The 16,488-nt window shown below is 40.9% G+C and overlaps 3 protein-coding genes across 6 annotated transcripts in view; 2 read left to right on the plus strand and 1 right to left on the minus strand.

Moving 5' to 3' along the window:
- Window positions 1-2,854: 2,854 nt before the first annotated feature.
- Window positions 2,855-5,786, minus strand: ttc9 (tetratricopeptide repeat domain 9; the record flags this gene model as incomplete). The annotated part of the gene is made up of 3 exons (XM_083997878.1): window positions 2,855-2,937; window positions 4,668-4,850; window positions 5,273-5,786. The coding sequence occupies 3 exons, from the start codon at window positions 5,784-5,786 to the stop codon at window positions 2,855-2,857; spliced, it is 780 nt and encodes a 259-aa protein (XP_083854004.1).
- A 1,688-nt stretch (window positions 5,787-7,474) lies between these two features.
- Window positions 7,475-11,051, plus strand: med6 (mediator complex subunit 6). The gene is made up of 8 exons (XM_083998987.1): window positions 7,475-7,515; window positions 8,253-8,412; window positions 8,644-8,735; window positions 8,908-8,990; window positions 9,078-9,186; window positions 9,284-9,399; window positions 9,531-9,558; window positions 9,881-11,051. The coding sequence occupies exons 1-8, from the start codon at window positions 7,494-7,496 to the stop codon at window positions 10,009-10,011; spliced, it is 741 nt and encodes a 246-aa protein (XP_083855113.1). The 5' UTR covers window positions 7,475-7,493; the 3' UTR covers window positions 10,012-11,051.
- A 1,205-nt stretch (window positions 11,052-12,256) lies between these two features.
- pcnx1 (pecanex 1) overlaps window positions 12,257-16,488 on the plus strand; it is a 33,913-nt gene continuing 29,681 nt past the window's right edge. For all 4 annotated transcript variants that reach the window (XM_083998268.1, XM_083998269.1, XM_083998270.1 and 1 more), the window contains exons 1-2: window positions 12,257-12,614; window positions 15,131-15,345. In XM_083998268.1, coding sequence (XP_083854394.1) covers window positions 12,462-12,614; window positions 15,131-15,345 — 368 coding nt within the window. In that variant the 5' untranslated portion in view covers window positions 12,257-12,461. The remainder of the gene's footprint in view (window positions 12,615-15,130; window positions 15,346-16,488) is intronic.

Below are 16,488 nucleotides of genomic sequence, written 5' to 3' on the forward strand. Positions count from 1 at the left end.
CATTATATTTTTTCACATTATTTTGTTACCACAATTATGTGGGTTTGTCTGGATCATTCTGGATTAAATTTTATTTAAAAAACATTTTTCAAACCTTTATTTCAACCTGCTAGATGGGCTAATTGATTTTAATAGGGGAACTGGGGACAAAGGTAGTAAGTCTGACATGAAAACTGTCAAACTAGCAGGTAAAAAGAGCTAATTCATCAGATATTTGAAAAATAATGAACAGGAACACTATCTGATTGCCTGTTTTCTCTCATTATTTTCATTTTCAAATGTCAAGTGACCTCTCAGCCTGGAGGACTGCATCCTCTGAGATTTGATCTGTCTTTATCCTAAGTGTATGTACATGTAAATGTGAATGCTTTTTCTCTGAGGATGTGCAGAATGTGATCATGCTCAATGTACAAACACAGTGTTTCAACTAAGGGTGTTGGTTGAAACACAGCTCTCCCTCTGAGGTGTAGCCAAGGTGTCATTACCTGTCTGAAATGTTAACCACGAATAAGCTGATCTTACTGTTGCTGATGGACATTGTTCAGGTTGGGAATAATAATAGTTATTGACTGACTTGTATTTGCACTGGAATACACTGATTTGAGTAAAATTATAGTAAACAATCTGACGGGGTCACATATTCTTTTATAAGACCGTGTGTTGTTGTAGTGAATGGAAGGGTATCAGACTAATGACAGCAATAAGCAACATATAATAACAATGAATCAAATGACTGTGTAATGTGAAAGTGATCAATTCACATTGGATTTACTGGAGACTTAAAGGGATAGTTCACCCAAAATTCAAATTTCACTCATTATTTACTCACCCTCATGTCGCTTGTTTGTAGCGGAAGCTCCCAGTGTCTCAGTTTAGTGCTCCGCCTTTGTCAGTGCAAATCTCGCGAGATTTGCACTGACACAGGCAGAGCAGTGAACAGAGACACTGGGAGCTTCCGCTACAAACAAGCTTAAAATATAGACTTATTTAATTTTTTTCGGAACAATTTCTCATGTTGGGGCTTCAATACAAGAGGGACATTACAGACAAGCTGTGTGGAGGTATTCGGATGTTTTTTGGTGTGTCTTTTTGGACGAAGAAAAGTGAGCCCCGTTCACAACCGTCATATAGACATGCAGTGCTGCACGGAGCCCCGCTGTAACTCAGAGAAGGCACGGAGGACTCTGAAACTTCTCCCAACCCTTAGTCGACATGAGGGTGAGTAGATAATGAGTGAAATTTGAATTTTGGGTGAACTATCCCTTTAACAGTTTGTGCCTAATGTTTATTAGCATTAGCATTTGGTTGATAAACCCAGTTTGTTTCCTCTCTGAGCAACTGGCTGACTGCAATCTCCGTTTCGACTCGGAGGCGGAGTTAAAAAATCTTTTTTTAACAGAGAGTGGACAATTTTTTTTTTTTTTCTTAATTCAAATGGCTTGAATCGTCTTTGATGTAATTTTTTGTGACTATCTCCAGAAGAGCGGTAATTAGTAAAATTGCTTCATTTTTTCATCTTTCTAAGAATGAGAGAAACAAAATCATCGAAAATCCCCAAATCAATGCTAATGTGTTTTCCGTATGAGGCAACAGTTTGCGAACAAATTCCCCATATGCACTAAAACCAAACGTCAGAACACAACAATCTGTCGGTGAGGTTGTTTCTACTGCCCCCAAGTGGCTGGAAAAAAATCACTTATAGCAGCTTCAGTGTTTGCCCCCCATCCCCCACTTTCAAATAACTGCCTGTCATGTTTTTTTTTTTTCTGACTCATGACTGATACCATAATTTTCAGAAAAATTCTCCATGAACCAACATGTTATACCGAGGCCTCACCATGGCAACTGCTTAGAAGGAAAAAAAAGCATGAAATCATTTCAATCAGCTTCGATTCACTGGTTTATTTACACATGTGCTTTCATCAGGATCCCTCCACAGATGTGTGTAGCTTATGAGTTACTGTATATAGGGCAGATGGAAATTAAAAGTTGAAGGGAAATCCACTGCTGTAATACCACAGAAAATATTTCAATCAACTGAGACATTTATTACGAATACCTTTACAATAAACATACAGTATTTGTTAGTACAGTAAATGCTGTGAATGAAGTGCTTCATTTTGGCATAAATAACCACAAGTAGCTTGCCTCTCCATAATATTTTCTTGTGATTTCTATAAAGTAGCCTATTTACATTTTTTTTTGTGATATGTCTCTTAAATTCATACTGCAATTAGCAACTGTGTGCTCTTGATGTCCTACCCTATGTATCTTAAATTAGAAACCCACTTAGTGAAAGCACCATTATTCAGTTATAGTTGAAAGTGTAGAAAAAAAAAATCTTGATCTTTTGTTGTAATACCCAAAAATCAAAGGATGGTGACACAAGTGTAGGTGGTTGTTACTCACTTGCTCCGTGCCATTCAAAAGACATCTTGTGCGAGGGCAGGTGCTAAATTACAGTTACACTTGCCTGCAGTCATGCTGGATTCACTCTGCGGACCTTGTTGCTCCTGTCTCTATCACAAGTGTTGGCCTGTATGTGCAATGTTTGGACTGGCAGTGCATCAGTTTGTAATGGTTAAAAACATACTTGGGATTGATTCATACTAGATAGATTTTTGGAGGTTTGGAGACAGAAACTCAATATCTGGTACATTTTTTAAAGAAGAAATGCTTCAAGCACACAACAGGGAAGCTCAATCACATAACTGGCAACCAGATGCTGTGCAAAGCAAAAGCAAACATAACATCGCTTCACACCACTGGGCCTCTGACTCGTGGTGTGTACGTTCTGGGTGGCACACAGTAGGGCTGATCTATGACGGGTGAGAAGTCATCAGACAGTGAGTGCTTATGTCGCCTCTTTCTTTTCCCTTTGGGCATTCCGGCGAATCTTCATCTCTGTCAGCTGGATGTAGCGGATGACATTGGTGTCTGGGAAACAAAGACAGGAAAAGGCTTATTTATTTCCGGCTCAGGGAGGAAATGGAGCGTAAATCTTCCACTAAAACTGAACAGAGTGTGACACTGTAAAGTGGCTAAAGGGATTAATTATTGGAAATATTTTCTCATGAAAAAATAAACATGTTTTTGTTACCACATGAAACAATATGCCACCTTTTTTTTTTTTTTAGCTTATCCTGTTTGGTTTTGAAATGGTCTTACAGCTGTGTTTTTCAACCTTGGGGTCGGCTGGAATTCAAATGGGGTCGCCTGAGTTGTCTAGTAATCGATAAAATATTTTTTTAACCAATTACTATTCTCTTTAAAATTATGATTAAAAACACCACACCCAATCTTAAACAACTGCATCCTATACTTTCTCTTTCTTGAATATAAATTGAATTCAAATAAAACGCAGCATATGAAAATATCTGAGCTGGCACATCTTGATTGACGGCCGTGATCGTGGGGACGCCAGAAATTTGTGATGTCAAAATGGGGTCAGGAGCCAAAAACGGTTGGGAACCACCGTCTTAAAGGGTCAACACCGGGAACCTTTCAAGTTATCAGTCAAAGATAAACAGATCTGCTATTGGACAAAATTATTTGCATCCCAAACATTTATCTGATCAAAAGTGACACAATTAAAGTGACAACCATAATGTCATTATGTCTTATTTATATGATAACTCCACCTGCAGCAGAAAATAGTTTAGCAACCATAGATGTTACAGCAGAAGACGACACTATGAAATGCAGTATGCAAATCACTCTTTATATTTTGCATCATTTTTCTTGAGTATCATTCCCCTCCTGTCCTGCAGTAGTCCCCTGTGTTCCCCAGCACCACTCATTACCTGATTTTAACACTCACCTGTGCGCCTGTTTCTAATCCCCCAGTTAGCTCCCCAGTATAGGCTACTGTATCACGGTAGAAACAACACACCTGCACCTGAGTGATTCACTGAGCCGTTATATCTACTAAACTCCAGTGAGGCCAGCACTTGCACATTCCCATGTATGAGAGCGGACTGTGGTTGTAGTTTCATTGATCTTTCCTTTAATTAAAGCCACAGAAATGTGGCGCAGCCAGTTTATCCCCAAATTACTCATTTAGTCCAGACTGGAACTACTATTAGATGATTAGATGTTGTGAAAATTGGTATTTGAACAGGCAAAATGTTTGTAAAATATCAAATCGATTAATTGGCATCAAATTTTCTCTGTACATTTATGGTTCTCAGATGATGTTTTCCTCTGAGTTGGGTGATTCCCTTTCTTTTCCTAGTATCACCATGAAGTTGATATTCCTGTTTGTTTGTTTTTTAATGCTGTAGCCTACCTCAGTTACGACTAGAAGGATTACCATTCAATTTTGTCACTCGAGAATGATTTCTAATAATGTTGACACCTGATGCAGCCCCAGAGTCTCATAAATGTATTACTTTGAACACATATAGAGGCTGTTTTACCAATCAGTTAATATAGAAAGTCTCAGCAAGATGCACAAACAGACCAGATGTTTAAATGTAGGGTTGGCCCAGCTGTAGTTTACAGTCCTCCATATAGAGATCAGATCAGGAGCCCCCCTGACTGGCACAGTTATATAGATGTGTGTGTTTGCTATTGAAGGAAACAATCAGTGCAGCTACAGTGAGGTCAAGATGAGGTCAGGATGATTTAGATACCGGAGCCGAGTGTCACAGTGCGTCAGTCCTGACCTGATGGTTCCTGTTTGTGTGACTCCTTCAGGTAGTACAGAGCCTTCTGGAATTCACCTAGGTGGTAATAGGCCACTCCGGATCGGTAAAGAGCTTTGAAGTTCTTCCCCTCCTTGTGTAGCACTTTCAGGCAGTATTCTTTTACTCGCTCGTAGTTGACCAGCTCCATTTGTAAAAGACAGGCTGGAATAGAAGAGGGAAAAGACCAGAGAGAGGAAGACGTCAGTGATAACAATGAATGATCCCACGTTGAGATTTAATCATATAGCAGAAGTGTGTGTATCCTTGCACCACACTTTAATTAACAATACAATGGACTAATTAATTTGCCAAGGGGTGAGTAAACACCAGCTACATAAAGTGAAAATCAAAGAAAGTGAGGGGGATAGTGGGGTAAGCCTGAGAATGACTCATACTCGATATGAATCATTCATGAGCTCTGGAGTATTCCCAGAATCTGTCCCCACTGAAAAGAGAGGTGTGTGTGTGTGTGTGTGTGTGTGTGTGTGTGTGTGTGTGTGTGTGTGTGTGTGTGTGTGTGTGTGTGTGTGTGTGTGTGTGTGTGTGTGTGTGTGTGTGTGTGTGTGTGTGTGTGTGTCGCTCACCGGCCAAGCTGTTGTAACACTCCAGCTCTGCATTCTCCATGGCCCCCTTCTGCTCATCTGTCAGCGTGCTGGACTTGCTGATGGTGGGCAGGAGGGGGGACGGGGGCTTGGAGCTGGTGTCCGGGTCTCCCAGCACCCTGCACAGCCCCTTGATCTCCAGCAGAGCGCGGTGATACTTGCCAATCGCCTCTCGGTACTTCTTATCCTTATAGCACTGGGTACCTTGGCACTTGAAGTCCAGCGCCCGCCTCACGACGTCGGCCGGCTCGTTGTGGGATGGTTGTTTCCACATCGACCCACCATGATGCCTCTGCTGCTGGAGCTGCTGCTGCTGTTGTTGCTGCTGCTGCTGCTGCTGCTGCTGGTATCTGGCATCTTTGGTCCGGCTGCTGCTGCTGCTGCTGTTGGGAGGCTGAGCGCACTGCTGGAGCTTCGGGGAGCCACCGCCGCTGTCGGTGAGGCTGCCTCTGCCGCCGTCCACCCTGCCTTCGTGCCCAGCCTTGATCACGCTCATTTTTACGACGTTATTTAAAATTCTAGCTGCCCTGACGCCCGGCTCGAAATTAGCTGGGGAAAACTGACGCTCCCTCACTGCATCCTCTCGGTCGTGTATAGTCGCGTCTTCAGCTCGCCAGTGTCGCAGCTACGTCCTCTCTGTGCGCAACCCTGCGCGATGCGCGCTCCTCAGTTGTAGCCTGTAGTAGCTGCCCCCCCACCCCCCTCCTCTCCTCCCGACGAGTCTATTGGTCGATGGATGCGGGGCCAGTGGTCCCTTGGAGGTCGCCCAGCAGGAAGAGGAGAGCTTTGATTTCATTATCTGCGTCTTTGGAGATAATTTCATCAATTTGTTTTCAAAATGGACACAGAGATATTAAATGGCCTACGATTTTCTTTGTTAATAATTTGGCTGGTATGGAAATTACAAACATCCACTTTTTCTTCAATCCTGCCTCAACAGATAATAGGCCTATGTGTTCTGTGTGTTGAAATCTGCAGACCGTGGATTATTAAGCCAAACAAAAGAAGAGTGTAGGCTAATTAGCTACTGATAATAACCCATTCACGTTATTTGCCTCTATCTCCCTCAGCCATAAGAAAATGCTTTTATAATGTCATATTTCATCCTCCATAACAAAATCTGCTTTGGCTATTTTATAGTAAGAAGAGCTCTTCACGGCTGTGATATCAACCCCCTCCTTCCGCTGAAATATTGCTTTCAGTCTCCCTCTTATCACAGATTGCAGGAATGCATGCAACCACCTCTACCCAGATGAATCAGATAGCCCCGATCATCTGCCTGTCTCTCTCTCTCCCAGACTGCTCGCTCACTGCGCAGCCACTCTGGACAGAGCCATGACAGGCGACAGTCTCTATAATGACAGGCTATGATGTCATTCAAACTGGGTTTTCTACAGGATAATGGTGTTACAAGTCACTATTGCTTAGCCTCCTGCCAATGGATCTATTTGTCCTGATAGACTCACCGGCCAGTGCGCTCAGCTGTCCGGGTGTGTCTCTGGAATTTCAGCTCTCTGGAACAAATGCGGATCAAAAATAAAGACCATGAACTGTGACAGCTACGAAATATGACTGGTTGCTTGTTTTTTTTTTTCATGGATGCTTGTTATGTCTTGCATCTCTGTTTGGTTTCTAGATGAAGAAAGATAGTCTTGCTGCAAAAAAACAAAAAAACAATGCATCTCTGATAAGCTACAATGAAATGGGCAGGAATTGCATTCAAACATTACCATAATTAAGAATTTTCATTTTCATTGTGATGTTTGCATTCTTCTATGTAAGTGCAGATGATGGGGTTAATCTTGTTTGGCTGGACTAGTGGACCACCGAGGGCAAGCAAGCACTAAATGAGAAATAATTACTATTTTTAATAGAGTCTCTCTTTCTATAGTAATAGGCTACCCCTAGTTAAACGAATAAATCCAAATAGGACTAGATTTAGGTATGCTTAAGGCTACTATAAATTATCTACATGTTCTCTATCACCACTCCCACTATTAAATATATATTATACAAAATAATATAGCTACAAGAGATAAGTTGGCTGGCATAGTGACAGTCATTTGTTTTATTAAGTGCTTTTATTGCATATTTATACACTTCATATCAATTAAACCAGTTAAACCAAAGCGTATCAGAACAACGTCATCAAACCTCGATTTACAGCACCGACGTCATCTCTGTGGGACGCTTTGTTGACATCATGTCGGCGGTGGATTTCAGAGGTAGCTAAATTAGTGTTTTAGTATTTGTTAGAATGTTCTTTCATGTGCTATTTTGATGCAGATATATTCAACAAGTCAAAGTTTAGCGTGTTGTAGTTAAAACCCTGTGAAAAGGCCGCTGTGTAAATTCGGTTTTCGCATCTAGCCTGAGTTAGTGTTAGCTAGGAAGCTAACGCTAGCGACGATTAGCATAGTTTCTGTTTTGATATAACATCCGATTCAGGTTGTGGTCAGTGACAGGCCCGGTTTTGGTACTTGCAAACTGTCAAATCCGATGGTTATCGAACAGTTATTGTTATTACAAAGTACACGCGGATAAATAACAACCACTTCTTATCTTTCCGTTTGAAACAGCCTTTGTTTATGTGAGTCTAACGCTAATATGAAAGTGGAATGCGCAAAACAACAGTAAAGACAAATAATAAGTAAATAAAGATCCATTGCAAGCCTTTATTTTACTGTTATTCTATCTAAAGCAACGCACACAGCACACCCATCATTACACATAAACATATTAACGAGATATAAAAAGAAAAGGAAGAGATAACATTTTAATAATCAAAAAGGGGCCAGATAAATGGTCTGAGCCCTCTTTAATAAATGATAGAAGCTATAATTGTAACAGCTGATCATCAAAACTAGAGTCTGTGAGTGTGTGTGATGACACTAAAGGTGAACAGACTCCAGCCCAGTAGTAGTACATTTCAGTGTGTTAACAGTTCTCGTTCAATTTGCAGACAACCTGCTCGGGATATCCTGGGTGGACAGCGGCTGGGTGCCGATTCTCAATCCTGGAAATGTGCTGGACTATTTCTCTGAGAGAAGCAACCCCTTCTATGACCGAACCTGTAATAATGAGGTTGTAAAGATGCAGCGGCTCACTCTGGAGCATCTCAAGTAAGTTCATCCTACACAGTTTGATTTTGAGTTACGTTATCAATAGGTGCAGACCGATCAAAATACGGATGAAACAGTGTCAGGAGGAATAATCTAGGTGTATTCTGTGAATTGTCAGAAAATAGTCGATGTGTTTAAGATTCAAATACATGTGTGTATTATCTGTTTTTTTTTTTCAACACAGATTTGTGAAATAAAAAGCTAAAGTCACTGATTATCTTGCTCTTTCAGTCAGATGGTGGGAGTGGAGTACATTCTTCTTCATGCTCAGGAGCCCATTCTTTACATAATCCGTAAACAACAGAGGCAGTCACCAACACAAGGTGAGCAGTGTGGTATCTGATTAAATTGTCAGTGAAAATTGGGGCATGCTGGTGAGTCAGTGGACAACCTACATTGCATCTATATTTAATTATGACATATTTGATTTAAACTCACAAAGTCATGGATTTAAGGCTCTATTTAAAGATCTAATTTCCACCTCTGTTTTTCCAGTGGTCCCTTTGGCTGACTACTACATCATAGCAGGGGTGGTGTATCAGGCACCAGATCTGGGGACAGTTATCAGCTCCAGAGCGGTGAGGATTTATAATGTGATAATGCAAAATAAGCATCTAAGTGTGCAAGGTTTTTACTGTGAGTGACATGAATCATGTCTGTTTTAGCTTTCTGCAGTTCATGGAATCCAGTCAGCGTTTGATGAGGCCATGTCATATTGCCGCTACCACCCATCCAAAGGATACTGGTGGCACTTCAAGGATCAGGAAGAAAGAGGTTAGCTTGATGGGTTCCAGTATGTATAAGTTTAAATGTTAATTTAGAATATATGAAGTCCTGAAGAAAACTGGTCCTCTCCCTTCCTTCATTACAGAAAAAACCAAGCCCAAGTCAAAGAAGAAAGAGGAACCAAGCTCATTGTTTCAGAGACAACGTGTGGACGCACTTCTTCTGGACCTCAGGTCAAAATTTCCACCAACGTTTTACCAGGTATATTTACACAACGCCAAAACGGCTATTAATGTTGTATTGTGTTGGTATCAAATTTTCCTAAAATAAAATAAACTTCATGATAATGTGATGGAATCTATGTAATACAATTCTGTTTTCTGCAATTTCAGCCTAAGCCTGGTGAGAAGCCTATTCCAGGTATGATCTTTAATGCATTACATCATATTCACATATGATAAATAGTGGGAGGGTGTGGACAACGGCAGCTTACTTGACACTGTAACAGATGTAATGTAATAGGTTATATCATCTCAAAACAACACACTAATGCAATCTGGCATCTACATGCAGACTCAACATGAGGCAAAAATCATGCATACATTTGAATAATGACAACACAATAAAATTAAGTAAAATGTTATGTAATAGTCAGGGTTAAATGCCAATGGAGTGTAGACACAAGCCTAATATCCACAAATTTCCATGAGCTTTCCCATCATTGTATGTTATTGTATTGCAGTGGAGGTGAAAAAGGAGCCCGAACCTCCCACGGAAACTGTAAAACAAGAGGAGAGGGAACCAGCCACAAAGTCCTCCGCACCAGCTCCACCAAGCAAACCTCCTCCAGAGAAGAGAGCACGGCTACAGTGACAGCTGCACCACTCACACTCAGTAGAAGACGGAGCAATGCAGAGAAGCACCAAGTGGAAATCTGTTCAAGACTGGGATAATTCGTGTTCCCCCTTCAAAACTGCAAGACGGTCTGCCACTCTGCTCAGTTGCTCAGTTTACAAGATGCTAAGAATGAGCTGGCACAAAGAGTCAGTTGCTGGCCTCAGTGCCACGACTACATTTACACTGTAACCTGAGTCTTACACACTTGAAAGGTTTGGCATTGCAGACATTTCAAGCAACTGTACAACGAGTGGGGGTTAACCGTTTGATGTCAGCAGGCAGTTCACAATGTATGAGGGTTTGTGATAAGTTGACATCAGCATTGTTGCCGGCTTACTGTTGACATCATCATAATGTTTTTTTTTTTTTAGTGACTTCAGAGGACAGTTTCACTCCTTGTCTGCCTCACAGGGGGATTTGTCATAATTTATGATCTCATCTGAAAAGCCAATATCTTCTTGACGCATAGACCTCTCTTTAATTACTGTTACTTACATCTTCCTTTAAAACAAACACTCTGCTTTCTTTTGTTTTTGTATTAAAATGTATAAAATACAATACCCTGTTTAATTGTCGAACTTCCAAGTGTTGCTTGATCAGTTTTTCCTGTGTTGTGAGGAAATGTATTGCAGCTCTGCCTCTGACCCACGATCAAGAACTAATTTCTCAAATGATTTATTTTTTAAATAGGATAGCCTTTTCTTTTTTCTTAACAACAGTTCAAGGAAAAATTGCCTTTGTTTTAAATTACCCTCAAAGCAAAATGTATAAACCACATCATATCACTTGAGCCATTTGCAGTTAATGGGCAGAATAGAGGGGGGTTTCTAGATGCATCCAAGTACACTGTAAGTAAAGGGAAAGAACAAGATGTATTCCCTACTGCTGCTCAGCTGTCACAATGATGCGCCCTTTACCCCTTTTTGTACATGATGTGGAAAAAAACTACACAACTGTATTTAGATGCAATCCTAATCTAATACTTAACCTTGTACACAAGTACACATATCTGACATCTGAAGTTATTACTGCTTTATTGTAACATAACATTTAAAAAGAGGTTTCTAATAATGTATCCATAAGTGGTTCCTCACTAAATGCAGTTTTTTGGAGGAGCCTTTTCCATGTTTTAAGATATTTGTGATTTTCAGTTGCACTGAAGAGTGATTTGATTTTCAAATAAAAAGCATAGATTAGAGTAGAAATTAACATCATTTTTCGCCATTATCTTTGCAATTAGTAAACTCAGTCTTCTGTGTCTGTTAATGTGTTTACCTACTGAATGGGGGCTGACCCCTGACTAACAGCAGTTTAAAGATTTTACACTTGGTTTGTTAATTACCTTAAGGCAAAGGATGATTGCCAGTAGTTCCTTCATCACTTATGGTCTTAGTCATATTTAATGGACTTAATGAAAGTGGCAAATTAACTTACTTTTTCAAAAATGATTTATTGTGCAAGATGAGTGACTAGGGCAATAGAGACAAGAGTGGCAACAGTGTGTTTAGATACTAGATAGATAGATAGATAGATAGATAGATAGATAGATAGATAGATAGATAGATAGATAGATAGATAGATCGATCTGGGAAATTACAGTGCAGCAGCAGCATTACACAGACACACAGTGACGATAACAACATATAGTATAAGAATAAAGAATAAGATTATAAAAAAACAAACTATACATAATAAAATAGCAAAATATAAAGAACAAACTATACATAATAAAATAGCAAACAAAATAGAATGTAATGTACAGATATGTACAATATAGTATAAAGGCAGAGTGAAGAACAAGAGAAAGGATGAGAAAAAAAAAGCACAGCAAAGCAAAACAAAACAACTGTAAAATATGGTGCACACAAATATTCTTTTCTTTGGGAGAGAGTTTCGTCAGCAGGTGTCGCCATTAGGTCATATTTGGCTCAGCTGCCTAACAAGACGTGTAATAATTTCATGCATTTTTGCTCCCTGTCATCACTGTTGACTCATGTTCAGGTCAAAACATGCTCCATCACGAAGGAAATCATTTGTATTGCCTTAAAGGCGGCGGGGGCAGTAAATCGGGTTGAAGCAAAGAAGTGTATAATAAATATTAATAGCATGTAGGTTTATTTAGCGCCGACAGACAGCTGCATCCATGGCTACAGCAGCACTCTACCCTGCCGAAGCCACGAAGAAGAAGTTGCTCCTCGCAGGGCGTGGTGGGATAGGAGTCTCCTCGGTGGAGGACTGAGAACAGTGCCCCAGCTGGCTGCTGTGCTGGCTAGCTGCAGAAGAGAAGATGGCTGCAGAGGGGATTTTCAGGCCAGTGTCTGAAAACAGTCCACCGTTTGTCATGTTCCGCGACCACTAGAAGCCAGCGTGTCACCCCGGTTGTTCCGTGGGTCGGATCCGTCGGAGGAGGGGGGATAGAAAACAACATGGGGTCGCAGACTCTACAGATCCTGAGGCAGGGGGTCTGGGCTTCAATCACAGGCGGATGGTACTACGACCCCGATCAGAATACATTCGTCAACGCTTTACATCTCTACATCTGGCTCTTTCTGCTATGTTTTCCCTTCACACTTTACATGGTGAGCGTTGCTGCTGTTGTTGTAATTATTATTATTTTTTTTAACCACCACTGTTTTGTTTTAAAAATCTCGATGTATTTGTCGTTAACTGCCGTTAAACTGTCGTTAACAACGTAAGTTACCGAACCAAGTGTCCGTTAGGTTAGCTGCTGCTGCCACAAGATACTAACGGTCGGTCTCGGTCTATTATCTGGAGCAGAGACAATGTAACGTCTCTTTTAAAGTAACGGGAAAGCTAAACTGACCTCAAAATACCCTAGAAACTATAAATTGTTGAATTTATAAACGAATGAATGCTATTCGGGGCGATAACATGAACAAGAATAACCTTAAAACGGCTCCCTTCAAGTCTACCATCCACCAACTAGATAGGACCGTAATGCTCTTTTGTCTAAATTCATTGTTTATCACAGCGTCACAGTTAAAGATCCTACGGGATATTAACAGTCGACCCCACAGAACCAGGCTGTAATCAGTTAATTTAATTTCCCTCCCCTCGGTTATCTGCTTGTTTTCCTCCTGTCGGTTGTGATTTGCGGTATCACCAGTTTTCAGACGCTACCAGCTGTGACTGCAAGAGCTTGCACAGCTAACGAGTATGTAACAGCAGTCTGGCATTGTAATGTCCAAGAAACAGACTCAAATGACTGACTGGCTATCTGCTCAGTTCATTTCTCACAAGGGGTCTTTGTTTGTTTTTTAAAGGCTGTATTTACTTTTGCCCTCTAAAGGGTCTGTCTCTAAAAGGTCTACACACACACACACACACACACACACATACACACACCACAGACTGATTGTTAAATGATTTCCACACTTTATCGAGCTGTCTTTCTCAGATGGGCTGGAGAATCATATTAACAGTGTTTTTTTTTTCAGATACATGTCTGTGAATGTTATCATGTCAGGAAATGGCTGTTTGCTCAGCATACAAACTTCTATATTGAGAAGCTGATGTTTCATATCGGTTTGTGGTTTCCTTTCTATTCCTGGAGTGGAAATACATTGGTCAGGTCTGAGGTTTATTTTGAGCCACAGGTTAGAGTGGTGATGCTGTTTGTCATAACTGCAAACAGATGCAACGTGTGTGTGTGTGTGTGTGTGTGTGTGTGTGTGTCGAGGGGGGGTTGTTTGAAGGACAACAGGGATGTAGGAGCCGGAGCTCAGACACCTTGTGGTGTTGATAACCTCCCTGCAGGCTGCTTCACTAAAAAGAGATGGTAAAAACCATAATTGAACCCATCAGTTATTTAAATCCTGCCCATATGCATCATTAGTAATTGGTGTAACAGGTGCTCTAATCTATTTTCAGCTGTGTCTGTGTGCAGTAGTTCACACGTTCAAGTCCAGTTTCATTACTGATTAATCTTCTAGTTATAAACAAACAGTTCTCACTGTTTGACCAAAAGTCTAAAACTCCCAATAAAATGTAGATTTACAATCATATAATATGTCAAAGACAAGCAGAAAATCTTCTATTTTTGCAGGCTAAAATCTGAAAGTATATGGTTAGTTTCTCTACAATATTTGCTTTAAAATGATTAATTGGCTATCATGATAGTTAAAAAACCTACTTAACATGTTACCATTACTCAGTATGACTGAATATCCTTTAGATAGACATGATTAATCTACCTTCCTGTTGTTTTAATGCCATTTTGGACAAATACATTGGTAAAAACATCGGTAAATATAACACTGTGAGCCATATTCATATGGAATTCCTTTTTTAATTCCTATTTTATTGTCTTTTTCAAGAGGAATGAAAACTTTAGAGAGTTATGATAATAACATTACATTGCAATAACACCACTTAAAGCAGATATCAGCTTCACGGCCGTTTCGGCTAATGCTGCGTTCAAGGCAGGCTTTTGAAACCGTAAGTTACAGCTTCAAGTCACAACTACGACTTGGTAGCGTTCCAGGTAACCCGTAGCTCGTGTTTTTACCATCCTGTTGTCTGTGAAAGTTCCCTATAACGGCCACTCGTAACTTCCGACCCGTGAACTCGTACCAGATCGAACTGGTATGACTTCACAGGAAGGAAAAACACAAAGTACGAGTTTCTTTGAACGCACCATGAGTTAGCAGCCCCCGCCCTTGTCAGGCATCAATTGGTCCTCGTGCTACGTCACCACATTCACGCGCATCCCTTGGCTGCACACACAGCCCTTCATGCCGTTCTCTCTCCTCATTGGATAACACTTGTATCCCACAAGGAAAATTTTCTCCTCGGGTTACAGCAGAGCAGAGTGACGGAGAGACTCGTGTTTAGGCTGAAATACTTCATGTAAGTGATTGCTGACGGAAAATAGGACTATTTAGGACTTATATTAACAAAAACATTCCACTGATATCTGCTTTAATCCTAGAAGATGCACAAAGAAAGAAAAATTAATATAAGATACAAGATGAAGATAAAGGGTAGTAAAACAGCAATTCAGTAGAATAATAAAGCCACAAACCTGATGAAATATCCAATGTAAATTCATTTCTTCTTCCTTCTCTAATCCCAGGCCCTGCCGCCAACCATGGTGATAGTGGGAATCTACTGTGGTGTAATTGCTGCCATGTTTCTGCTGCTGAAGACGGTGAATTACCGCCTCCACCATGCCCTGGATGAGGGGGAGGTGGTGGAGGACCAGGCCAAGGAGAGTCAGGGCACCAGAAGTGGCACTGAGGGGGCTAATGATGGACGTGTCACCCGTCTGGAGGACAGCAACGGCCCAGGGTAAGGTCACATCTCACACACAGCGCTGGTTTGTATCTGTATTTGATATCTGGGAGATGTAGGACAAAGATGCTGCCTGAGTGTGACTAAGCTGCTGCTCAGATGATGAAGCAGACAAAGTGCTCTGTAAAGACTGTGTGGGAGTATTGTGTAGTAGGAAGAGGGCGTCATGCTTCCAAGTCAGTGATCACATGGAGCGTGGTTGTGGAGTGAATCGAGTCATTTAAATGTGATGTAATCTGGAGTCGTCTATCAGAGCTGAGGTCAAAGGTCTATGTACACACTGTAGCTACTCCCAGCAGCAGTAAAGATAGGGAAACCAACTTTACTTAGATTCTTTGCTACTTTTGACACAGAAGGAGGCATCGAATGTAACATGCATTTCACTACAGGGAAGATTACTTTCAAAGTAATCAGTTCTACACTGATTCAATTGTATATCATTTGACCACTCCATGTCTTGTGCTAAGGACTGTGTTGTTGTTGTTGTGTTTTTACGATCATGCCCTGCGGCGCTCTCTTGTAGGCAAACAAAAGCACTGTTTACATTCAATGTTTTTCCCCAGAACCACGCTGTGTATCCTTGAGGCCTAATGACTGTATTTCCTTTCCCATAAAACACTGTGCTTCTCGGTGCGTCACCCCCGACACCCCTCCTCCCCCCACTTGTAGACCATTGATTTACTGTAGTGCAAAGCCTCTTGGGTGGAGCAGAAACAAATAAAGTGCATCTCCCACGTGCTTGTACGCAATAACAAACAAGCTGGGGGCCACACACACGAACATCACTCACAGGAACATCACTCATAAGCTCCACATGATACCGTTTTAAGATTGTTTTCCTTTCACTTGTAGGTACACTCTCTCCCCGGGACACTGCAGGATTTTCATTCATTATCGCTGCGTCACACCATTTTAATGTACCACTCTGCTGCCGTGGTGCAGAAGCTGTGCGTCTTAAAGTCTGATGCCTGTGTAAACAATGATAATGAGAAGTACATGACAGGACTTCAACCATAGTTTTTTCTTTTATAGCGCAGATGACTTTATTTTTCTGGGACAATGCAAATGAATCGACTTTGACATTGTCAGTCTAAATCTATAAGGGGTTCTTAAAGTTTTTTTTTTTTTTTGGGCTTTTTT

The sequence above is a fragment of the Trachurus trachurus genome, assembly GCF_905171665.1.
Source record: "Trachurus trachurus genome assembly, chromosome: 22".
In the NCBI taxonomy this organism is placed as follows: domain Eukaryota; kingdom Metazoa; phylum Chordata; class Actinopteri; order Carangiformes; family Carangidae; genus Trachurus; species Trachurus trachurus.